Source organism: Protopterus annectens, chromosome 10.part0 (genome assembly GCF_019279795.1).
Source record: "Protopterus annectens isolate FY-2018-M chromosome 10.part0, PAN1.0, whole genome shotgun sequence".
Taxonomy (NCBI): Eukaryota; Metazoa; Chordata; order Ceratodontiformes; family Protopteridae; genus Protopterus; species Protopterus annectens.
Genome location: NC_056744.1, coordinates 716,804,733 through 716,826,920, shown reverse-complemented (window position 1 = coordinate 716,826,920; position 22,188 = coordinate 716,804,733). Strand labels below are relative to the sequence as shown.

Genomic DNA, 22,188 nt, shown 5'->3' with positions numbered 1-22,188 from the left:
TAGTGTTCCACTGCCAGATGTAGAACCAGGCCTCCCATCAAGATAATAGTTGTACTCCCCAAAGAATTTTTCTTGAGGTAGATGGCAAATGATGGAGGTGTGGTGGGGAAGAAAAAGGTAACTGGGAACTTATGTTTTGGGAGTGTAGTGAGTTGGCAGATTTAACATTTCCCTACAGAGTACTCTGTCAGGAATACTGGGCAATCAAATGAGTGTAACTAAGGAAATTATTATTTTTTTTTAGTTTTGATACAGGATCTGAATTGCCTAGACATAGTAAGGTCTTATTCAGTTTAATCCTGGTGGCTGGCAAAAAAGCAATTAGTTGAAAATGGAAATCAGAATCTAACCAGCTATACTTGAAGTAGTAAATATTCTAACAGGGAAAAGAAAATAGGAAGTGGGATCTTTAGAAAGGGATAGGAGTAAATTGCATCAAAAGAAATGGGAATTGTGGGAACAATACATGCATAAATGTTTTGGAGGAGAAATAAAGTTTAAGACAAGGGCAAGATGGACTACAAACATGGAACGTTATGGTGAGTACATAACTTCTGTTTTTACACTATCGTAATTGAAAGAGTCACTATCAGATAGTTAAGCAGTTGCATTAACAGCTCTACCAATGGCGTAAGGGGGTCAGGAACCATACCTACAGCCCTTGATCAACACTATACTGTTTACATACCTTCTCAAATATATAAATAAAACTATCAGTCATCTCCCTCCGTGTACTGAGGAAAAGTTTTCTGACCTTTGTGGCTTCTGGGGTTCAATCATTCCCTTTCCTGTTACCTCAATGACCCTCTCAAAGGGCTAGATGTTCCTTTTTGTGCTGTATCTGTCTCTCATTTTCTCAGCTTTCATCTCCAAATGCTGCAGTTTATACTGCCTTTGCTTTTCTTTTCCTTTCTTCAGTCTCCAGTTCATGCTGATGCTGCTTTTCACGCTTCTCAGCCTCCAAACATTGCAGTTCCTAGTGACACTGCTTCTTTTCAGCCTCCAGTCTGAGTTTTTTTTAACTCCAAATGGATTTTTAAGTCTTGTGAGGAAAAGGTGAAATGTTTTGTCTTTGAAGGCTGCTTATACCCAGCACCAAACTGGATAAATTCTGAGCTGTTTGTCTGCTCTGCAGCTGCGACTAAGGCTGAAATGATTGGTTTCTTAGGTTGGCATGCACCAGTTCTTTGGCTTTGCACACCTTGGCCAACTGTTCCTGGTTAGGTTGCTATAATCCTTTGCTGAAATCTTTGCCTGCTGTCCTTGACTAAATTGACTAACAAATGAGTGAAACGTTTTGTGACAATGAAACTGTATATTTATCTTGTAGCTGTCAAGAGTGCACATCTCGGTGATGACTACCCACAGGCTTCTAAAGCTCATTTAAAATCCCACACCCCTGCCACCAATTTGTGGTGATCCCTCTTTACCCTGGGGCAGTAACTGTGGAGTCTCAATCCTCACCACTGTCTCCAGTAAGGGGTGTCACTAAATGCAGGGATAGAAATACACAATTTCCCATAAGAGCACAACAGGTACAGCTTCCAAACCTGGGACTGGACGATATGCTTCACTCCAGGTCCCTAAATGAGTCTCCACACTAACCACTGTAGAGCAGTGGTGTCCCAGTTCTAGTTATCTGACACACTCACGCTTAAATGTCTGATATTCACACATAACACACACTCCTGGGAAACGCACACACTCTTGGGAAACACTGACACAGATTTACCTGCTCTGTTTCTTTGCCAAAATTACAATGGCTGCCACGAGTCAAATACCACAACACCCTTCAAAAGGGGTGTTCAAATATATTGAGTAAAATATATATTGAAACAAATGGTAGCATGTAACCCAAACAGTAAGGCTTTTCAGAGTGGCCCTGATATCACAATAGGCATAAACATTCTCAAGTTATTAAAAATACTCACGGTGGTGGTGCTGCAGTAGCATTGTCGCCTCACAGTAAAACGCTGTCCGGTTCAATTCTCAGCTAGAGCATCTTCTGCGTGGAGACATGTGTGAATGGGCATACCTTCATTGAAGGTTGTGCGTCAGGGCTGGTAACTCGGCACATAAAAATCAACTACCAAATCATTAGCGGACCGGAGTTCCGCTGTGGCGACCCCTAACCAGGAAAAGCCAAAAGACACAGCAACAACAACAACAACAAAGCAGGAATTGAATAATTTATGTAATATAATGATTATAGAATATATAAAAAATGTATGTGATGTATAATGCTTGTAAATGTGAACTTGTTAATATGGTTTGATTGTTTTTTATATAAACATAAGTCTGTCTGTTGTCACACTTAATAATTCTATAAAGGTGTTAAAAAATAAGTCATACTCTGGGAAGAAGTGCTGGAGGGAAAGATCGGTGAGTTTGAGCCAAGACTCTCTTATAGTTATGAGGTCAAGGTAGTGGTGGATGAAAAAGCTGTTTAGTATGTCTGTTTTGTTCTTGATGCTATAGACGTTAATTAAGACACAAGATGAAAGAATTGGGCCAGGGTTAGGTTCAATGTTGCTGCATGGGAGCAGGAGGAGTGTTATAAGGGTGAACATATAGAGGAATCTCAGTACTTTAATGGAGTGTCCTGTAAGGGATTGGTTGGTAGTTTAAGCAAGTCAGAGTGGGTGTGACATGCAATGAAAAGTGTGTAAAGGAGGGTATAGAGTTGGGGGATGTGCATAATTAGGTGTCTGGATGGGGCAGTTGAATGGACAAATAAGGATTTTTAAGAGATGTATGAGGCATGTATTTCAACTCAGTAGGGGTGGAAATCTTAGTGCTGTGGGTGGAACAGCAAGACAATAGCAGCAGGAAAGTATAAGTTGTAGCAAGCAGTTGCTGCAGTTTATACCACACACAGAGTGCTATAACACTCAGATTATAGTAAAAAAAAAAAAAACCCTCTTCCTATTAAACTGTAGCAAAGTGCTTGCTATATTTGCAGCAAACAGTTGCTACAGTTTATGCACATTGAACACAGACCAATAGGGCACTTAAGAAATGAAAAAATATATATTTTTGTTTAAACTGTAGCAATCTACCAATCTGCTTGCTACATTTGCAGCAAACAGTTTCTACAGCAGCCAGGTTATAGTTTAAAAAAAATAAACAAAAATCCATTTTTCATTTAAACAAGCAAACTGTTTGCTACAAATTGTTAGAGTTTATACCATAAATGGAATGCTATAGCACTTGGGTTTTAGTTAAAAAAAGAAAACTAATGTAGCAAGCAGTCACTATAGTTTAGACACACACGGACTGATTCAGCACTAAGGTTTGAACACAAATGCAGTACCAGCATGTAAAATATTTAAAAGCCAGTGTGCACTAAAAATTGGGATCCAATGGTAGATTGTGCCCTTGTAAAATTTTGTACCCAGGGCTTTTGCTGCACTCCCCCCACTATATCTACATGACTGTAGATAGTAATGTGGAAAACAAGTGCCTACAAGAAAATGCTATCAAATGGGGTATTGTAAAATTTCGCTTTCCAATGTTTTTGTTTGGCTCTGTTCACTGAGCAAATGAATGTCAGGAATTTAATATCATGGTGAATTTTTCACTATATTATACTTTATTGTAAAAGCTGGTAGTAAATTTTTTGTTCCCCTCCCCCCTTTTCTTCACTGTGATATGACCCTGGAGTTGGTATGTATAATTTTGGAGGTGTGAGGACTTTCCCCATTCAAAAACAGTTGCTTTTTTTTTCTTTTTTCCTTTTCCTTTTTGTAATTTGTGATGTACAGTAGGCCAAAGAATTGTTCTTTGCGTTTGGGTAGGGGAACCATAAAGTTCAGTGCTGTGGACTGCAGTATGCAAATAATGCTGTCTTTTGCTTGTCAAACAGAATAATACAGCACTAAGTGATACCAGCACTCAGTTACAGTCTGATTTCCATGCACTGCAAGATAGCGTGATCATTCCTAATGTCTCCAAGGTAAAACTACTTTTCTGTGGAAGCATGTCCTGGTCCTTGTCTCATGTATATGTCATACCATTAAACACCTAAGGTGAGAATCCTCCTCAAGCTACCCCCAAAATGAAGTACTTGAGTGTCATTTTGTACCAGAACTTAATATTGCTGCAGTACATTAGATTGCTTACATCCATCAGCAGACACTTACAACTAATGGAAATGATGTCTCTTGTAAGAAAGTGCAGTCCAAGTTACCAAATGTTTACTCAAATCACATTTACTTTCTAGCAACATCTTATTTTCTATATGGTAGCTTACGCAGTCCAAACATGAAAACCTAATGTTATTGAGTGCAGACTCCTCAAACCTGGTAACTATTGAAACAGCGACATGCAGTAAAGTGGATTTCTTCATTCCCTACTAAGTTGTGCAGACCTGGGTACTGTTGCACCACATGTTTACATACTAAACCAAACATGTCACAAAGTAGCCATGTTTATTGCTGGATAGATTGGATTAACACGTCTCTGTGATGTGTTCTCTTCAGTTAAAAAAACACTGTTGTTCCTTTATATTTTTCATTAATTCATCTTGCCGAATAAAATGTCATCTTCTGTAGTCTTAAAACTTACACTTAGTAGGGCGTAGGGCTTTCAAATATACAATGATTCATTACAGTAAAAATACTAGGACTGGAAACTGTGACTCCCAGAGTTATTCTGCTTATGTTACAGCCTTGCAGAGTTGATAACTATTTGTCAACTAAAACTTTCTTTGATCATCTTCTGTTTGAAAACTTGTGTTGTACAGCTGGTAGAACAAACACTTTTCCCATGTTTGATCAACTCATCCCACAGCTAGTCATTCTTCGTCGATTATTTTCTATATTGAGATACATAGCACCTTAAGTATAAGAAGAGAAAAATATTTTTTGTAGTAAGTTAGCACTCCTGCATCATCCATGTTTGGGACTTTGCCCCTCTCTACCCAGCCTTGTATTTACCAACTGTACTGTTGTATTACTGTGGGGAAAAGTAAAAATCCCACTGCAGTACACCTCCAATATTATCCATACAAGTCAATGGGAATTAGACAAACTGTGACAGACTAACATTGAAGAAAAGCTGATTGACAGAGATAGGTTATAGATACACCAGAGCAAATACAACATTTGGAAACTTTCTTTTAAAAATTAATTTAAAAGCTGGAAAAACATGGGACAAAAATATTATTCAGGCAGTGTCGATACTATACAATAAATTACAATGAATATTTAGTGTATGTCCTTGTTAACACATTTCAAAAAGAATGTCAACATATAAAAGAGTAATAGAATATATCAACATGGGATACCAGACCTCAAACTTCTGTAATGCCATCAGTTACTAAGCGTGATACATAAATCTAACAAGCTGGACAGAGACCAACAAACATAGAAAGATGCTAGTGGAAGAGACTCCATTGTATCTTGATCTGTTCCAGCATTGCAGCTAGTCTGTGTCAAGCTGACCTGATTTTTCATGGTTTTGTGTCAGTCATCACTGAACTGCTCTGAGGCATACAGTGTGGCTCTGCATCTGGGGGGGAGGGGGGTCTGTCACCATCTCCATAAAGCAGTATATCCCAAGTATGTCTGAGCAGCCCCTTTCCAGTTAGCACTCATTTCACTTCCCTCACTTCCAAAGTTGTAACTCCATTTCTTCTGTATTCCCATAAATAATGCTGTGCATCCATATCATAACCTCTGCCCTCATCTCTCTTCTAATGTTCAAACACACGTCATGTCTATGTGGCTTAACATTTTGTATTTTGCAATTCAGCATTGTAAGTTTTCAGCATTCTGAAATTCAGTCAAATGAATTTCAGTATTTTGAGCTTTCAGTCATGTGAAGTGGACCCATATATATATATATATATATATATATATATATATATATATATATATATATATATATATATATATATGTGTGTGTGTGTGTGTGTGTGTGTGTGTGTGTGTGTACATATATATATATATATATATATATATATATATATATATATATATACACACACACACACACACACACACACACACACACACACACACACACACACACACACACACAGTCTTTAAAAAGAAGAAACTGCAGCAAACCACCACTAAAAAGTGACCGTTTAATAACATATTAATAAAACAATAAAATATCAACAAAAATATGTCAGCAAAAGATGAGCGCTTTCGGGCATTGCCCTTTGTCAGATAAAATTCCTAACTTCAATGCACTCAATATAAAATGAAATGACAGCCAATCACTTATCAATACTGAACCTGATGTAGCTACAGGCCTTACAGGACCCATAGAGTCTAGTCCCCTTCTTATTCACAACTTGCTGTTGATCTCCCTTTAACTCATGGCTCAGAATATCTTTCAGATTTTTATTCCTTCTGAAGCCAAAATTTGGCCGATCTCCCACTATCATCCTCATCTTTTCATCGGTCATCAGAATTCTCCAATTATGCCTAATGATGTCACATATCCCATGAATATTGCTAGTATACGTATCATAGAGTCTTTGACAGAAACACAAACTCACACACACACACACACACACACACACACACACACACACACACACACACACACACACACATACACACACACTCTCTCTCACACTCACACTGTGCCATGATTCACACACCTAAAAGTAATTTAGGGAAACACCAGTTCATCTACAGTATAGTTTTGGGATGTAGGAGGAAACTGCAGCATGCATTAAAAGCCCACTTGAACACAGGGATGATGTTCAGACTCTGCACAGAGTATATCCCAGCCAAGAACCAAACTGGAGAGCCAAGCGCTGTGAAGCAGCCGTCATCTTATTGTTCATGTAGAAGTTTAACGTAAACTTTGATTCATTGCTAAATCCATTCTTCCCATTTTAGACTTAAAAATGTCTGTGGTCTAGCCATACCTGCATAGTTATCAAAATGTAATAAACAGATGTTTATATTTATGAATATCCAGCCAAGCTTCAGAAAGCAAAGCTGAAGTACTAAGTATAGTATTTTTGTTCCTTGGTAGTGTCAGTAAAAATGTAGATGCAAGAGAAAATTGCTGCAACAGGTGGAGGATGACATTTCAGGAGGCTGACATTTCAGGAAGTACATGAAATAGCTATGATTTCTACTGGGAATTTGCCAAGGTCATAGTTTCATAGTATAGTACTAGGCTATCTGCCCTGGGGCATTTGTAAGCCTAGCCATAGTGATGTGGCTTTTGCCACCCCATGAAATGGTACAAAAATGTACAGAATAAATCTAGAATACTGTGCCTCTGTCTAGTAGTGACACAGTGAAGGTCCCCTTATATAATAGAATTAGTTTACTGTGCCCCTGTCTAGCAGTGACACAGATGTGACCTCTGGGGTAAACTTACGATCTCCCATCCACTCATCAAGATTTCTCTTGAAGAGAGTCAGTGAGGGGCTCTGCCTAATATGAACTAGGATCCTGTTCCAAAGCATGGGAAGCCTCTGGGTTATGAATCTATCCCTCCAGCATGCCCTATTCATACTTGTGCCGAGGTTTAAGTCTTTAGCTCTCGTGGTCCTGATGGATTTGGATTTTTTGAGGTGGAGCATGTCCATCAGATCCTGATTGGACATGGCCTTGTACGTCAGGCAGAGATCACCTCTGAGCAGGTGGTATGCTACTGAATAGAGCTGAAGTTTCTTTAGTCCAGCAGAATAAGACATATGTTGGAGACCCTTGATCCTTTTGGTGAGGTACTTTTGTGGTCTCTCCAGCTGTTTCAAGTGCCGGGTGAGGTACATACCAAATGGGGCATTGTACTCAATCATGGGTCTGATGAGGGAGGAATATAGGGGTACAATGACATCCTTGGATCTGGATGTGAAACCCTTCATGATGAGGTGTGCAAGGTAGAATGTTTTTCTAACCACTTTGGCAACATGGGTGTCAAATGAGAGGTCGCTGTCTACTTGGGTCCCTAGGTCTCTGATTACTTTTTCCATACTCAGTGGGTTGCTGTCTATGTGATAATTTGTGGGTACTTTGTTTTTTCCAAAAGGGATGACTATACATTTTTTGGCATTTAGTTTAAGGCCATGACTACGGCACCAGTTGTCCGTTTCAGTTAGGCCTTTTTGTAGGATGTGTGTATCTGCTGGTGTATCGACTGTGGCGCCTAGTTTGCAGTCATCTGCGAAATTTGTCAGCCACAGCCCTCCCATGTTTGCTTTAACATCTGAGAAATAAATGCCGAACAAGAGGGGTCCCAGGACAGATCCCTGAGGGACACCACTTGTGACTGGCTTTGAGTCTGACATTGCTCCAACGATTTTAACTTTATGGGTTCTGTCCTTTAGCCAGTTTGCAACCCATCTAGTGACATAAGGGTTTACTTTTAAGCTGTTTAGCTTATCTATGATGCCTGTGTGGGGTATTGTGTCGAAGGCCTTAGCCAAGTCCAGGTATGCTGTATGGACTGCTTTGCCCTCATCAATGGCTCTAGTGACTGTTTCGAAAAAGTCAACCAGGTTTAAAGGCAGGATCTGCCCTTTACAAAGCCGAACTGGGTGAGGTCAAGCGTCTGTAGGTCCCCTATGACCCCGTTTATGAGTTCCATAATGATTCTTTCCATAGCTTTGCAGACCAGGCTAGTCAAGCTTATGGGGCGGTAGTTTCCAGGGTCTGTAGAGGCACCCCCCTTGTGGAGTAGGACCACTGTTGCTGTACGCCAGTGTTCAGGTACATATCCCGAAGTAAGGCTAAGGTTAAATAGCATTTTTATGTGTGGGTTTAGCTCCTCTTGGAGTTCACGTAACACGCACCCTGGGATACCGTCAGGTCCCATTGATGCTGTGTTTTTTTGCTTTGTTTAGGGCGGTTCTCACTTGGACATCTGAGATGACAGGGAGATTACATTCAGCTGGGATAAGTATTTCTTCTTTGGGGGTGAAGGAGGCGAGAAATTTGCACTGAACCTGTCAGCCAGAATGTTAGCAATATCTGTGGGTTCAGTGTATTTTTTGTTGTTGTGAACCAACTCTGAGCATATCTGAGGGTTTGGCTTTTCCTGGTTTCACCATAGCTGAAGAATGATTGGTAGTTGATTTTTAGTGTCCTTACCAGCCCTGACGCACAACCTTCAAAGTTTGCCTTCACGGATGTCTCCACGCAGAAGATGCTCTAGCTGAGAATTGAACAGAGATGTCTTCCCTTTATGGGCAATGCTACTGCAGCACCACCACCGCGAGTATTTTTAATAACTTGAGAATGTTTATGCCTATTGTGATATCAGGGCCACTCTGAAAAGCCTTACTGTTTGGGTTACATGCTACCATTTGTTTCAATATATATTTTACTCAATATATTTGAACACCCCTTTTGAAGGGTGTTGTGGTATTTGACTCGTGGCAGCCATTACCTTGTAATTTTGGCAAAGAAACAGAGCAGGTAAATCTGTGTCAGTGTTTCCCAAGAGTGTGTGTGTTTCCCAGGAGTGTGTGTTATGTGTGAATATCAGACATTTAAGCGTGAGTGTGTCAGATAACTAGAACTGGGACACCACTGCTCTACAGTGGTTAGTGTGAAGACTCATTTAGGGACCTGGAGTGAAGCATATCGTCCAGTCCCAGGTTTAGAAGCTGTAAGTGTTATGCTCTTATGGGAAATTGTGTATTTCTATCACTGCATTTAGTTTATCAATACTGAACCTGATGTAGCTACAGGCCTTACAGGACCCATAGAGTCTAGTCCCCTTCTTATTCACAACTTGCTGTTGATCTCCCTTTAACTCATGGCTCAGAATATCTTTCAGATTTTTATTCCTTCTGAAGCCAAAATTTGGCCGATCTCCCACTATCATCCTCATCTTTTCATCGGTCATCAGAATTCTCCAATTATGCCTAATGATGTCACATATCCCATGAATATTGCTAGTATTAGAGTCTTTGAGTAATTTAGGGAAACACCAGTTCATCTACAGCATAGTTTTGGGATGTAGGAGGAAACTGCAGCATGCATTAAAAGCCCACTTGAGCACAGGGATGATGTTCAGACTCTGCACAGAGTATATCCCAGCCAAGAACCAAACTGATCTTATTGTTCATGTAGAAGTTTAACGTAAACTTTGATTCATTGCTAAATCCATTCTTCCCGTTTTAGACATAAAAATGTCTGTGGTCTAGCCATACCTGCATAGTTATCAAAATGTAATAAACAGATGTTTATATTTATGAATATCCAGCCAAGCTTCAGAAAGCAAAGCTGAAGTGGTATAGTTTTTTGTTCCTTGGTAGTGTCAGTAAAAATGTAGATGCAAGAGAAAATTGCTGCAACAGGTGGAGGATGACATTTCAGGAGGCTGACATTTCAGGAAGTACATAAAATAGCTGTGATTTCTACTGGGAATTTGCCAAGGTCATGAGTACTATCCCCCATGCTGGGATTATTGACAAACTCTCCATACCCAAATAACATAAATAGTGCATTATTCTCTGGATAAGTAATCAGCTACCTGACAGTACAGTTCTGTTAAGGCTGAGGCTGTTTGCTCTAGTCAGTAGAGTAGGAACCGTGGTACTCCACAGCATTCTTTCTTGTGTCTGTCCTCTCTGATATATAGTTCTCTGTCATGAAAGTTGATATTAATGGACTATTGCTAATCAGATTTGCAGATGATTGCAAAATGGGGACAGTTATCAGATCTCATTCTCCAACATGGGTAAGACCAGGCAAATGTTTGGTGTGTTAATGATGGGCCCTCATTACCAAGAAATGCAACAGTCCAAGGGAACAGGCCAATGCACACACACCAAACTAGTAACCAAAATAAGTGTGTACAGTGAGCAGACAAGGCACAAAAGCAATGGGAATCTCCAAGCTCAAGTCCAGTTCTGTAAACAGTTTATTAATGTAGTTAAAATGTTTTAACATACTACTGCAAGATTTTGTACTTTCCTCCTCCTAAAAAGTAATCACACAAGGACTTCCTCACAAACAAAACAGGAAGTGATTATTTGCACTTCCTTGAATAAAGTTGTGTAAATTGATGTTTGCCATTTAACGAAACAGTGCACCACTTCTAATTACCAAGACGTTCATCATAAATATTTAACAAATGAAACAATAAGGGTAAGTAATCTATATTATAGTATATAAAAATATGCAAACATAAATCTAAATACAAATGTGAATAATGCAGTTTTTTTTAACTTCATATAATACAGCCTGTTGCTCTTAATAAACAGTAAAAGTGCTTTGTTTATTTTGTTTTCAAAGAATATCAATTGAAGCTTACAGTTAGATAGCAGCCACTTGTGAGAATGTTTTGAGACTGAAAATAATTCCAAAGGGTTTATGCTACAACAAATTTCCGAATGGAATTGACATTGACTCCGGATATTACAAAGAGTTTGTGGAGCTGTATGATATAAATGATTTTGAAACTGAGACTATTAATTAAAAGGAATGATTCTGTTTCAATACAACTTACAGATGAAGTTAATGAATTAAACGTAAAAATCAAGAATGATTTGCTATTTACTTCATACCAGAAACATACTCTAATGTGTTTCACTAATGTTGGCAACAAATGTGAATCTATTAAGAAAAGAAAATGTAAAAAAAAAACATCTATTGATGTTAAACAGTGTGAAAATGAATGGTGCCTATCAGATTAATAAATAGTAGGAAATGAGAAAGAAAGTGCAGAAGCTTGTAGTAGTGCGTGAAAATATTATTTTAACTACATCAGTAAATTGTTTACAAAACTGGACTTGAGCTTGGCAAGAAATGCAGCATAGTAATCGTACATCACTGCTACTTGTCATGTAGGTAATATTTCACTTAAATCTGACAAAGTCGTCAGGGAGTTGGGTACCTATGTTGATAACAAACTCTCCTTTAACCACCATGTCTATGTGTTGGTTAGAAAATTTCTCTGCTTTGCAAAACTGTTACTTAGAGATATATTCTTAAGATCCAAGGAAGTTACAGACCCACTTTACTCATACCTTATTCGGCCTTTCATTGAATATCATGTCCCCTTTGGTATGCGCTAGATTAAGCAGCTGTAGGAGCTTGAAAGATTTCAATATTTCCTCACCAAAAAGACTTTGTGACTCAGTACTCTTATTTACTGTAACAAAGTAAAAAGCCCAAGAACTCATCTCAGTGTCATACATACTCCAAAGTGATGATCTGTGCTTAGCCTTCTGTGCTATGAGTAACTCAGCACTCTTTTAACTATTTCACCTAAACAGAAATAGTGGTAAAGCAAACACCTGCTCTGGAGACCTAAACCTATACTACTGTATCAAAAACACTAGGTGGCTTGATAGGTACTTAACACAATAAACTTCCAGTAAGAACTTTTTTATATTTTTTACAGTAACTTGACTCCACTGGTTAGGAAAACCATTTCCTTAATTAGCTTTCATAAATTTCAGTTCTCCATATGGCATTTAGATATATGCATGCGTACATCCATACATACATACATACAAATGTTTCAGACATGGGCAATAATGCCCACCTAGTCTGCCAATATTCCAAAACAAACATTCCCATAATAAGTATACTAGTTGTTCTTGAAAAATATGTGAAGTAATGCTTGCTTTACTATAATTTGATAGTGTACTTCATGCATCAGCTACTTTCTCAGAGAAACAATTAGTACATTTCTCATTCCTGTATAATCTTTTATACAGTTTGCCCAATGATTCTGTACCACTCTTTGATAACTCCAAACATTCCCAGAAGTAGCTGTTTCTTAATAACTTAAACGTTGACATCCATGATATATTTCTGTAGTACTCTTTTCAGTTTATGCATGCTATTTTTATAAGGTTTCATACTGTTATTCCATACTCTAGTTTTGGATCTAATGTAATTTACAAAGAATGATTTTATCATTTTTGATTTCCTACATTTTATAAATCTTTTCTTACAGTGTATAACTTTATGACTATCATTAACCAGTAGCTTTTTCTTCTTCTTTTTCTTTTTCTTTTGGCTGTTCCCATTAGCGGTCACCACAACAGATCATCCATTTCCATTTCTTCCTGTCCTCTGCATCTTGCTGTGTCACACCAACCACCTGCATGTCCTCTCTCACCACATCCATAAACCTTATCTTAGGCCTTCCTCTTTTCCTGTTACCTGGCAGCTTCATCCTTAACATCTCTTTCCCAATATACTCTGCATCCCTCCTCAGCACATGTGCAAACCAACGTAATCTTGCCTCTCTGGCTTTGTCTCCAAACCTTCCAACCTGGGCTGACCCTCTAATATACCTGTCCACCCTCATCACACCCAGTGCAAATCTTAACATCTTTAAATCTGCCACATCCAGCTCTGACTCCTGCCTTTTTGTCAATGCCACTGTCTCCAACCCATATAACATAGCTGGTCTTACTATCCTCTTGTAGACCTTCCCTTTCACTCTTACTGGTACTCGTCTGTCACAAATCACTCCTGACACTCTTCTCCACCCACTCCACCTTGCCTGTACTCTCTTCTTCACCTCTCTTCCACACTCACCATTACTCTGAACTGTTGATCCCAAGTATTTAAACTCATCCACCTTCACCAACTCTACTCCCTGCATCCTCACCATTCCTCTATTCTTCCTGTCATTCACACATATATATTCTGCCTTAGTCCTGCTAACCTTCATTCCTCTCTTCTCTAGAGCATATCTTTACCTCTCCAGGGTCTCCTCAACCTGTTCCCTACTCTCACTACATATCACAATGTCATCTGCAAACATCATAGTCCACAGAGACTCCTGTCTTGTTATGATCAGAAAAACTGGACCTACCCATATTCCCAGGTCCCTAAATGAGTCCAGAGTTTCAATCACTGTGTGCTAATTTTAAATATTCACCTTTCAGTCTGTCTCTTAAATTACATATTCTCAGTATTTGATATATTTATCAGCATATTATTCTCCTGTGCCCTAATGTTCAATTTCTTCTGCAGACATGACCTATCTGTAACAGATGTAATAATTAATAAATAGGTTTAATAAGTACATGTCTGCAATCTTAAGGAGTCTTCCCAAATTTAAATGACCTATAGCTTGACAGACATAACAATATTATAAGTTCATACTAAAGTTTTCTGATTTCTCATTATTACTAATTCTGTCTGATCCTGTGCTTTCTTTGGGTCCAGCCTGCATAGTCCTTTTTCAATATAATCACATTTAATTTCAGTATCAGAAATTACCCAGGTATTGCTAGCAAAATTTATCACCCCTTTTGTGGAGTAAAACTGTTTTGTGTAAGATCTGTAAATATATTTTATAATGTGTTGTGTCTAAGAATCATCTTTAGAATCTACACACCAGTTATCAATTTATGTATCTTTATTCCTACCACATCTTATGTGTCTGTAAAATGGTTTCTAGTATGCTCAATATCTTTATATACATTTTCTTCAAATTCTTAGGTTTATAGGTTCATAGGGTTTACTAGGCTAATGACCACAAGGTCCTTTTTAAGCCTAGCCATGCATCACAAATCTCTGACAAGTTCTACTACCCTTGATAAGTGTAAGCATGGGCCTGGAAGATGAACCATTTACAGGTTACCTGTGTCCATTAGAGAAATAGGTGCCAAACCAGGGATGAATTTCTGGTTTCCCATCCATTTGTCCAAGTTGCACTTGAATTGGGTTAGGGAGGAGCTCTGCTTCACATGGATGGGGAGCCTGTTCCATAGACAGGATAGTCTCTGGGATATATACCTATCTCTCCAGCAGGTCCTATTTATATTAAAGGCACGGTTTAAGTCTTTAGAATGGGCAATTCTGGTGCTGTTTGTTTTGTGGATATGCAGGAGGTTCATCAGAGTGGGGTCTGACGATGCCCTGTATGCCAGGCATAGATCTCTCATCAAAAGCCTGTAAGAAACAGAATACAGGGATAGGGTCTTGAGGTGGTCTGCATAGGGCATATTACTTTTGCCCTGTATTCTTTTAGTGAATCTTCAAGAGCTTCCTCATCTTGTCTCAAACTGTATTTAATTTGTTTACCCAGTTTATTTCAATTTTATAGTTGTACCCTAGTTCCATTTCTCGTATTTTTATCTCTCATCTTAATTATTTTCTTGTAATGGAAATATATTCTCCCACTCTTGTGTGCCTAGAGCCTGATATTAAACTTCATATTTATTTATTTATTTATTTATTTTTGCATTCAAGTTTCTGTTTCAAGACTTGCTACGTTGTGCAGTCTTTCCAAGGTATACATCACTCCAATTAGTGCTGCATAGTAATAGTACTGCTTTAATTTAGCAATTAAAGGACATTTGAAAGACTGTTGCATGCTTAAATATTTAAGCTGTAACAATAGAGATAATTATCATGAAACCACCCTGTCCAGGGAAATTTTGCAAAAATCATGGCTATGCTGTATAGGCTTGATTTATTTTTGCATGGCATAGAGAGTACTTGTAGCAACTCCTTCTAACTGGATATTTTGGGTTTACTCATTTTCAGAGACATCTCCAATGACTGCTCTTAAATCGATCATGAAAAAGAAAGACTGCAAGTTCAGTAATGGGGAAAATGGAGCCAAAAAGAATCTCCAGTTTGTTGGTGTGAATGGAGGGTAAGGAGTACGCTATAAAATGCAACTGCATTCCTAATCATCTTGATGTGCTGCATGATAAGAGTGCGCCAGCTGGTTATCACCATGTGCGCTACTTCTAAGTACTGTGGTTTGCTCATTACTGGTCGGATTTCACTTTAAAGAAATATTGTGATTGTACCTCAGGTAGAATTTCCACCTACTGTCTGTGTAGCACATTCTTTTGCACCAGTTTCAAGTTAATTTTCTTGATATGCTTGAACTATCACACCACAACTTTCTAATAACGTAGTCATTTTTTTGCATTTAGTTTTTCACGCATACAGACAAATATTTCAAGCACTTACATTAATGCCCTTCTAGCTTGCCAGTAGACTAAATGAGTTGTTCCCATAATAAGCGTCCAGGTTATTCTTAAAAATATCTAAACTATTGCTTGCTTTAATGTAGTTTGGTAGTCTGTTCCATGCATCAGCAGCTCTCTCAGAGATCCAATTAATACACTTTTCATTCCTATAGAATCTTCTGCATAGGTTGTCTGATGATTCTGCACTGTTTTTTGATAATCCCATACATTCCCAGAGATAGTTGCCTCTAAATGCCCTGAATACCTGAATAAGAGCTCTTAAATATCTATAGGAAACACTGTACAAGTTCTTATACTTTAGCTTTTCATAATAACTTAAATTTTCGCATCCACGGATGCTCTTTTTATATTTCTGCTGTACTCTTTCCAATTTACTCATGCTTGTTTTTGTATAAGGTTTCTATATTGTTATTCCATACTCAAGTTTGGTTCTAATATAATTAACAAACAATGACTTCATCATTTCTGATTTCCTATACTTTATAAATCTTTTTATACAACCTATAGTTCTAGAACTATCATTACCCAATTGGTTGATAAGATTAGAAAAACTCATAGCTGGATCTCTCCATATATCCAGGTCTTTAAATGAGTCTACAGTTTCAATCACTGTGTGCAGTATTAAATATTCACCTTTCAGTTTATGTCTCCCAGATCTTATATGCTTAGTTTTGATGTATTTATCAGCATATTGTTCTCCTGTGCCCAAGTGGACAATTTAGTCAAGTTCTTGTGCAGAAATGCCCTATCTGTATCTGCATGCAAACTGTAGAACACCTCAAATGAAAAAGATAGGTCTAAAAGTTACAATCTAAACATGTAAGGGCCTAGGACAGAACCCTGTGGGGCACCCTGACTGTAACCAAAGATTTCACCTGTCCAGTTGCTGTATGATACTTCCATGTCCTATTTGTAAGCCATGCAGCTCTCCATCTTATCAAGAGCACATCAATACCTAGTTGTACTAATTTATTGATCAGTGTTTTGTTTATGACTCTGTCAAATGCTGAAGTTAAATCTATATAAATTACATCACAGCACAATTTTTCATTCATGGCTGTTATTATATTGTTATAGAACATCATGTTACAGATGGTAATAGATCTGTTTTGGACATATGCATGCTGATACATAGTTTCAAGTCCCAGCCTTTCCAGTTCTGACAATAACTTATCCAGTATTATTTTCTCCATTATTTTTCCACAACATGAAAGTAGACATAATGGTCTATTTGACTCTAGGTTTGTCCTACTCCCTTTTCCCTTAAAGACAAGTTTAATAAGTACATGTCTCCAATCTTGAGGAATCTCCCCATATTTATATGACCTAGTAAGTAATAGATAGAAGTTCTTGCTGAAGTGTTCTAAGAACATTATTATTTATTCCATCTCCTCCTAGTGGTTTCTTTGGATACAGTTTGCATAGTTCTTTTTTAATGTAATCTATTTTGATTCCAGTAGCTGAGGTTACCTAAGTATTGCTAGAACACCTTATCACTCCCTTTATGGCGCCAAACTGTTTTGCATACGATTTTGTAAATATATCTGTAACCTGTTGAGTCAGAGAATAAATTTTAGAATCTACACACAGTTTATCAATTTGTATTTCAATACTCCTTCCATGTCTGATGTATCTATAAAATGGTTTCTTGTTCTGCTCAATATCTTTATATAAATTGTATTCAAATTTTTTTCTTGATCTTGTTTCACACCATGATTAATTTGTTTGTCCATCTTGTTTTATTTTAGTTTTCGAAGTCGTAGTTTAACCTCTTTTCCATGTCTTATATTTTTTGTCTGTCACCCTAATCAGGTACCTAGTTCTTATGGAAATATAGCCCCCTGACGTTGTATGCCTAGCTCGTAATGGTAAACATTTTTTTTTATTTTTTTTGTACTCAATTTCTCTATCAAAACTTTCCACATTCCATCTGCAGTTTTTCCACTGAGTGTATCATCACTCCAATTAGTTTTACATAATGACTTTTTTGCTTCTATATAATCTGTAATTAACCTTCTGTGAATTGGTTTAGATTTTAGTTTGGCAGAATTATCTAGCAACAAATTAACCTTTATAACCACATGATCACATCAACAGTGGTAAAACTTGACAGGGAGCAACAGTAATTTCTTTAGGAACACAAACAATGTCTATCTAGTATGTTCCTTTCCCTGGTAGTTTTATTTTTTTTTTACTATCTGAAGCAATTGCTGTTCATGAACATATGTTGTGAGTAATGTCCTTACTAATGTTGTTGAATCAATATTATCCTAGTCGGTTTCTGGTAAATGTAAGTCCCCAGACACTATTATTCCTCCCTTCTGTGTTTCATGCAAGAAATGTATGAATTCCTCTAGGTCATCAGCACTTGACTTTGGTGGTCCTTAAACTCCAACAATTGATATATGTCCCAAGGTTGTTTTTATTGTCACAATTATACAATGTATAGTATTTGTGTTATCATTGAACATGCAATAATCACAGGTCTCATAACTATCTTTAATCATTATCATAAAACCTCCACCTGATATTTAGTTAGAATGTCTTTTACAGTAAAAACATTTATACCCTGATAGAGCTGGTTTCCAGTCATTGTTTTTTAATGATGTTTCACAAACAATAACAACATCAATCTTCTGGGAATGTAGCAAAATTTCCAATAATGAAACTTTATTATTAATGCTCCTAGCATTAACAGCCATCAGAGATACATCAAATGTTGCTATCTGTGAATTGTTAAATTTTTGTCCTTGCAAAAATCTTGCCTTGTGTTTGTCAAATATTGCAAAATATCTGCTGCAAAAATTTTCTTCCCTCATCTTCACGAATGTACACTATCCTGTCTGAATACATCCATCCATCTGTCCTCAACCTCTTTTTCCCATTTTTCACATGGGGTCAGGGTGTCACTTTCAACAGTGACAATCATCTCCTGCCAAGATTTACACCGCAGGGTGGCTAGCCCTGCTATGGTGTTTCATCCGTGCCACTCACTGATACACACACTTGCACCTACAGCCAATTTAGAGTGTCCAATCCACCTAATGCATGCCTTTGGAAATGTGGGAGAAAAACAGAGAACCCGGAGGAAACCCACACGACTGCAGGGAGGACATGCAGACTCTGCACACAAGGCACCCCAGCCGAGAATCAAACCAAAGAACCTCTTACTGTGAGGTGACAATACTAACTGCTGCACCACAGCAGCCGCTCCTACCCGAACAGATGTGTGCCCAAAATTAGGCTTGGATAATCTACACATTTCCATTTTTAAAATGGGGCATTTTTTTTCATGTAGGTATTTACCCAAAAATATTTTCATTCACAGTAATCTGACTCTCCTTTCTATGTGATTTGTGAAAAATATGTCCTAACACTAGTACAAGCTATACTATCTAAGAGGGCTTTAAGTTCCCTACTAACAATCAGAGAGTCCTTGCAGATTAGATCATGTGTACTGACATGAATAAATACAGATCCATACCTCCTTACACTAAGGCATTCTAAGGCTTGTCTAAGATCCTCTAGTTTTGTTCCTGGCAAACATTACATGATTTGATGTTCATTATTTTGTCTGCAAATGTAAGTATCAGTTTCTCTAATAACTGAATCTCATATTACAAAAAAATCTTTTCTGACAAGATGTGAATAATCTTCAACTTCTAATTCAATAATATCTGCTCTATCAATTATTGCAAAGGAATAATCTTCATCAACATTAGTCTTATTAACCCTACTGTTTTCATTGTGTATTACATTTTCAAGCATACAATTCTCATCCAGCTGGCTTTGTGCATCCACATCTTGAGCCTTGTTGTCAACGTCTACCTTTCTCCTTCTCTTTCTTACAGTAATGGTTTTCAGTCTTTCCATGTTCAATTTTGATTTCTTCCTTTTCACCTGCCCCTTGCCTCTTTTTTCTGCCTTCTGTTTTGGAAACATACTGCCTTTTTCTGTACACTGACGGTTTTCTGACAGAAAAATGCTATCATTCCCTGTAGTCTGTGTGTTACATAAAAAATCGGTGTCCTTTTTAGTTAGCATTCTCTTTTACAGACATTTATCAGTTTCTTTTTCTTCCTTATGTGTTGTGATCTCCCTCCTTTCTTTCTTTTTTTATTTCCTTCTAAACACTCCGAATCCTCAGATTGCTGAATATTTGTATCCAAAATTCCAAAATTGTCAGGGGCATCATCTTGTTTCCTAGGGGTTGAGTGATGTCTGCAGACAATAGACTCATCCTTTCCTAAATGTGTTCTATTTGCTCTTTGTCTAGCATTAGTTATCTCACTAGTGCAGTCATTGATATATGTAACAACAGTCCTCCAAGCTGTGCCAATTGCACAACTGCAATTGTTGTCAGTAAGTCTAGATTTACTACTAATAATGGTAAAGAAATCATCCAACTTTTGACATGAGGAACACAGATCACAAGTGTTATCAGGTATGACCTTTAAATATATATATATATATATATATATATATATATATATATATATATATATATATATATATATATATATATATATATAAATTTACCCGGGAACTATCACCTATTAGCCTGATGAGCCTGGTCTGCAAGGCCATGGTGCATATTATCGTGGAACTCATAAACAAGGATATTGGTTGCCTCCAAACTCTGGACCCCACCCAGTTCAGATTTGTGAAGGGCACATCATGTCTCCTGAACCTGATTGACTTCTATGAAACAGTCACCAAAGCCATGGACGAGGATAAGGAATTCCACGCAGCCTATCTCGACCTCACCAAGGCTTTCGACACTATCCCCCATTCTGGTATCATAGATAAACTCTCCAAGCTGGGTATAAATTTGTACGTCACAAGATGGGTTGCCAGCTGGCTCACAGACAGAACCCACACTGTAAATATTGCAGACTTCAAATTTGACTCCAAACCTGTGACAAGCGGAGTACCATAGGGTTCAGTCTTGGGTCCCCTCCTGTTTGGAATCTACTTCCCTGAAGTACAGGCCAACACAGACGGCCTCTGGATGACAAAGTTTGCAGATGACTTCAAACTGGGTGCCATAGTCGAGTCCCCAAACGACGTGGACATCCTGCAAAGGGGCCTCACTGAGACTGATGCCTGGTGTCAGAGCCATGGCCTCAAGCTCAATGCCAAAAAATGCATTGTCATCCCCTTTGGTAAAAATCCTGTACCCATGGACTATCACATAGGTGGCAACCCACTTAATGCCAAAGGCATGATAAAAGACCTTAGGACTCTAGTGGACAGTAGCCTCGCCTTTCATAATCACATCACCACAGTAATCAGGAAATCCTTCTGCATGGCACACCTCATCATGAAAGGGTTCTCATCCAGGAAAAAATAAGTCATTGTCCCCACTCTACTCGCCTCTCATCAGACCCATTATAGAGTACAACTCCCCATTTGGAATGTACCTTACAAGGCATCTGCAGCAGCTGGAAAGGCCACAAAAATACCTCACAAAGAGGATTATGGGACTCAGTTACCCTATGCTGACCGCATCAAAAAACTCCGGCTTTTTTTCTCTGTAACATATCGCCTACTCTGAGGTGATCTCTGCCTAACATACAAAGCTATATCAAACCCTGAGTTGCTGGACATGCAACACCTAAATAAATCCCAATCCGTCAGAGCCACATGATCTAGGGACCTAAACCTTGTCACCACAATTAAAAGAACATGCTGGAGGGATAGATTCCTGTCCCAGAGACTTCCCATACTCTGGAACAAACTACCTATTTATGTCAAGCAGAGTTCTTTACTAGCACTCTTCAAGAAAAATCTTGATGAGTGGATGGGTAATAGGTAATTCACCCCGAGAATCACATCAGTGACCCTGCTAGACAGGGGCACAGATAAATAGCATCCATGGGTGGTGAAAGCCAGGGAACCTTGTTGGCTAGGCTTACATAGGCCCTAGGGCCTTTAGCCTAGTACCTACCTATGAACCTATATATGTAGCATTTATTACACTGTACAAGATATTTGTGCTTTAGCAAATCATTCATGGCATACTCATTTAAGGAATCCACATTCAGCTTCAAGGGAATAAAAAATTGTAAAAGAATTCAAAGAAACTTAAATCAACTTGTGTGCGAAAAATCACACATGCAATGTACAACTAAATACTTAAGTCAGTACAGTAAAGTTGTTGCTTTGACAGTACAAGTTCTGAAAGTCAGACAAAATCTGGAATTTCTTTATGTTGCTCGTGAATACATGCAATAGCTTTTGCTCACAAATTTCTCGCAGTCACACCTCTTTTTATTAGTAAA

At 38.1% G+C, this 22,188-nt stretch overlaps 1 protein-coding gene across 1 annotated transcript in view; it reads left to right on the top strand.

Moving 5' to 3' along the window:
- KANK4 (KN motif and ankyrin repeat domains 4) overlaps positions 1 to 22,188 on the top strand; it is a 419,388-nt gene that overhangs the window by 129,351 nt on the left and 267,849 nt on the right. The window contains exon 3 of the mRNA XM_044085543.1: positions 15,447 to 15,558. Coding sequence (XP_043941478.1) covers positions 15,447 to 15,558 — 112 coding nt within the window. The remainder of the gene's footprint in view (positions 1 to 15,446; positions 15,559 to 22,188) is intronic.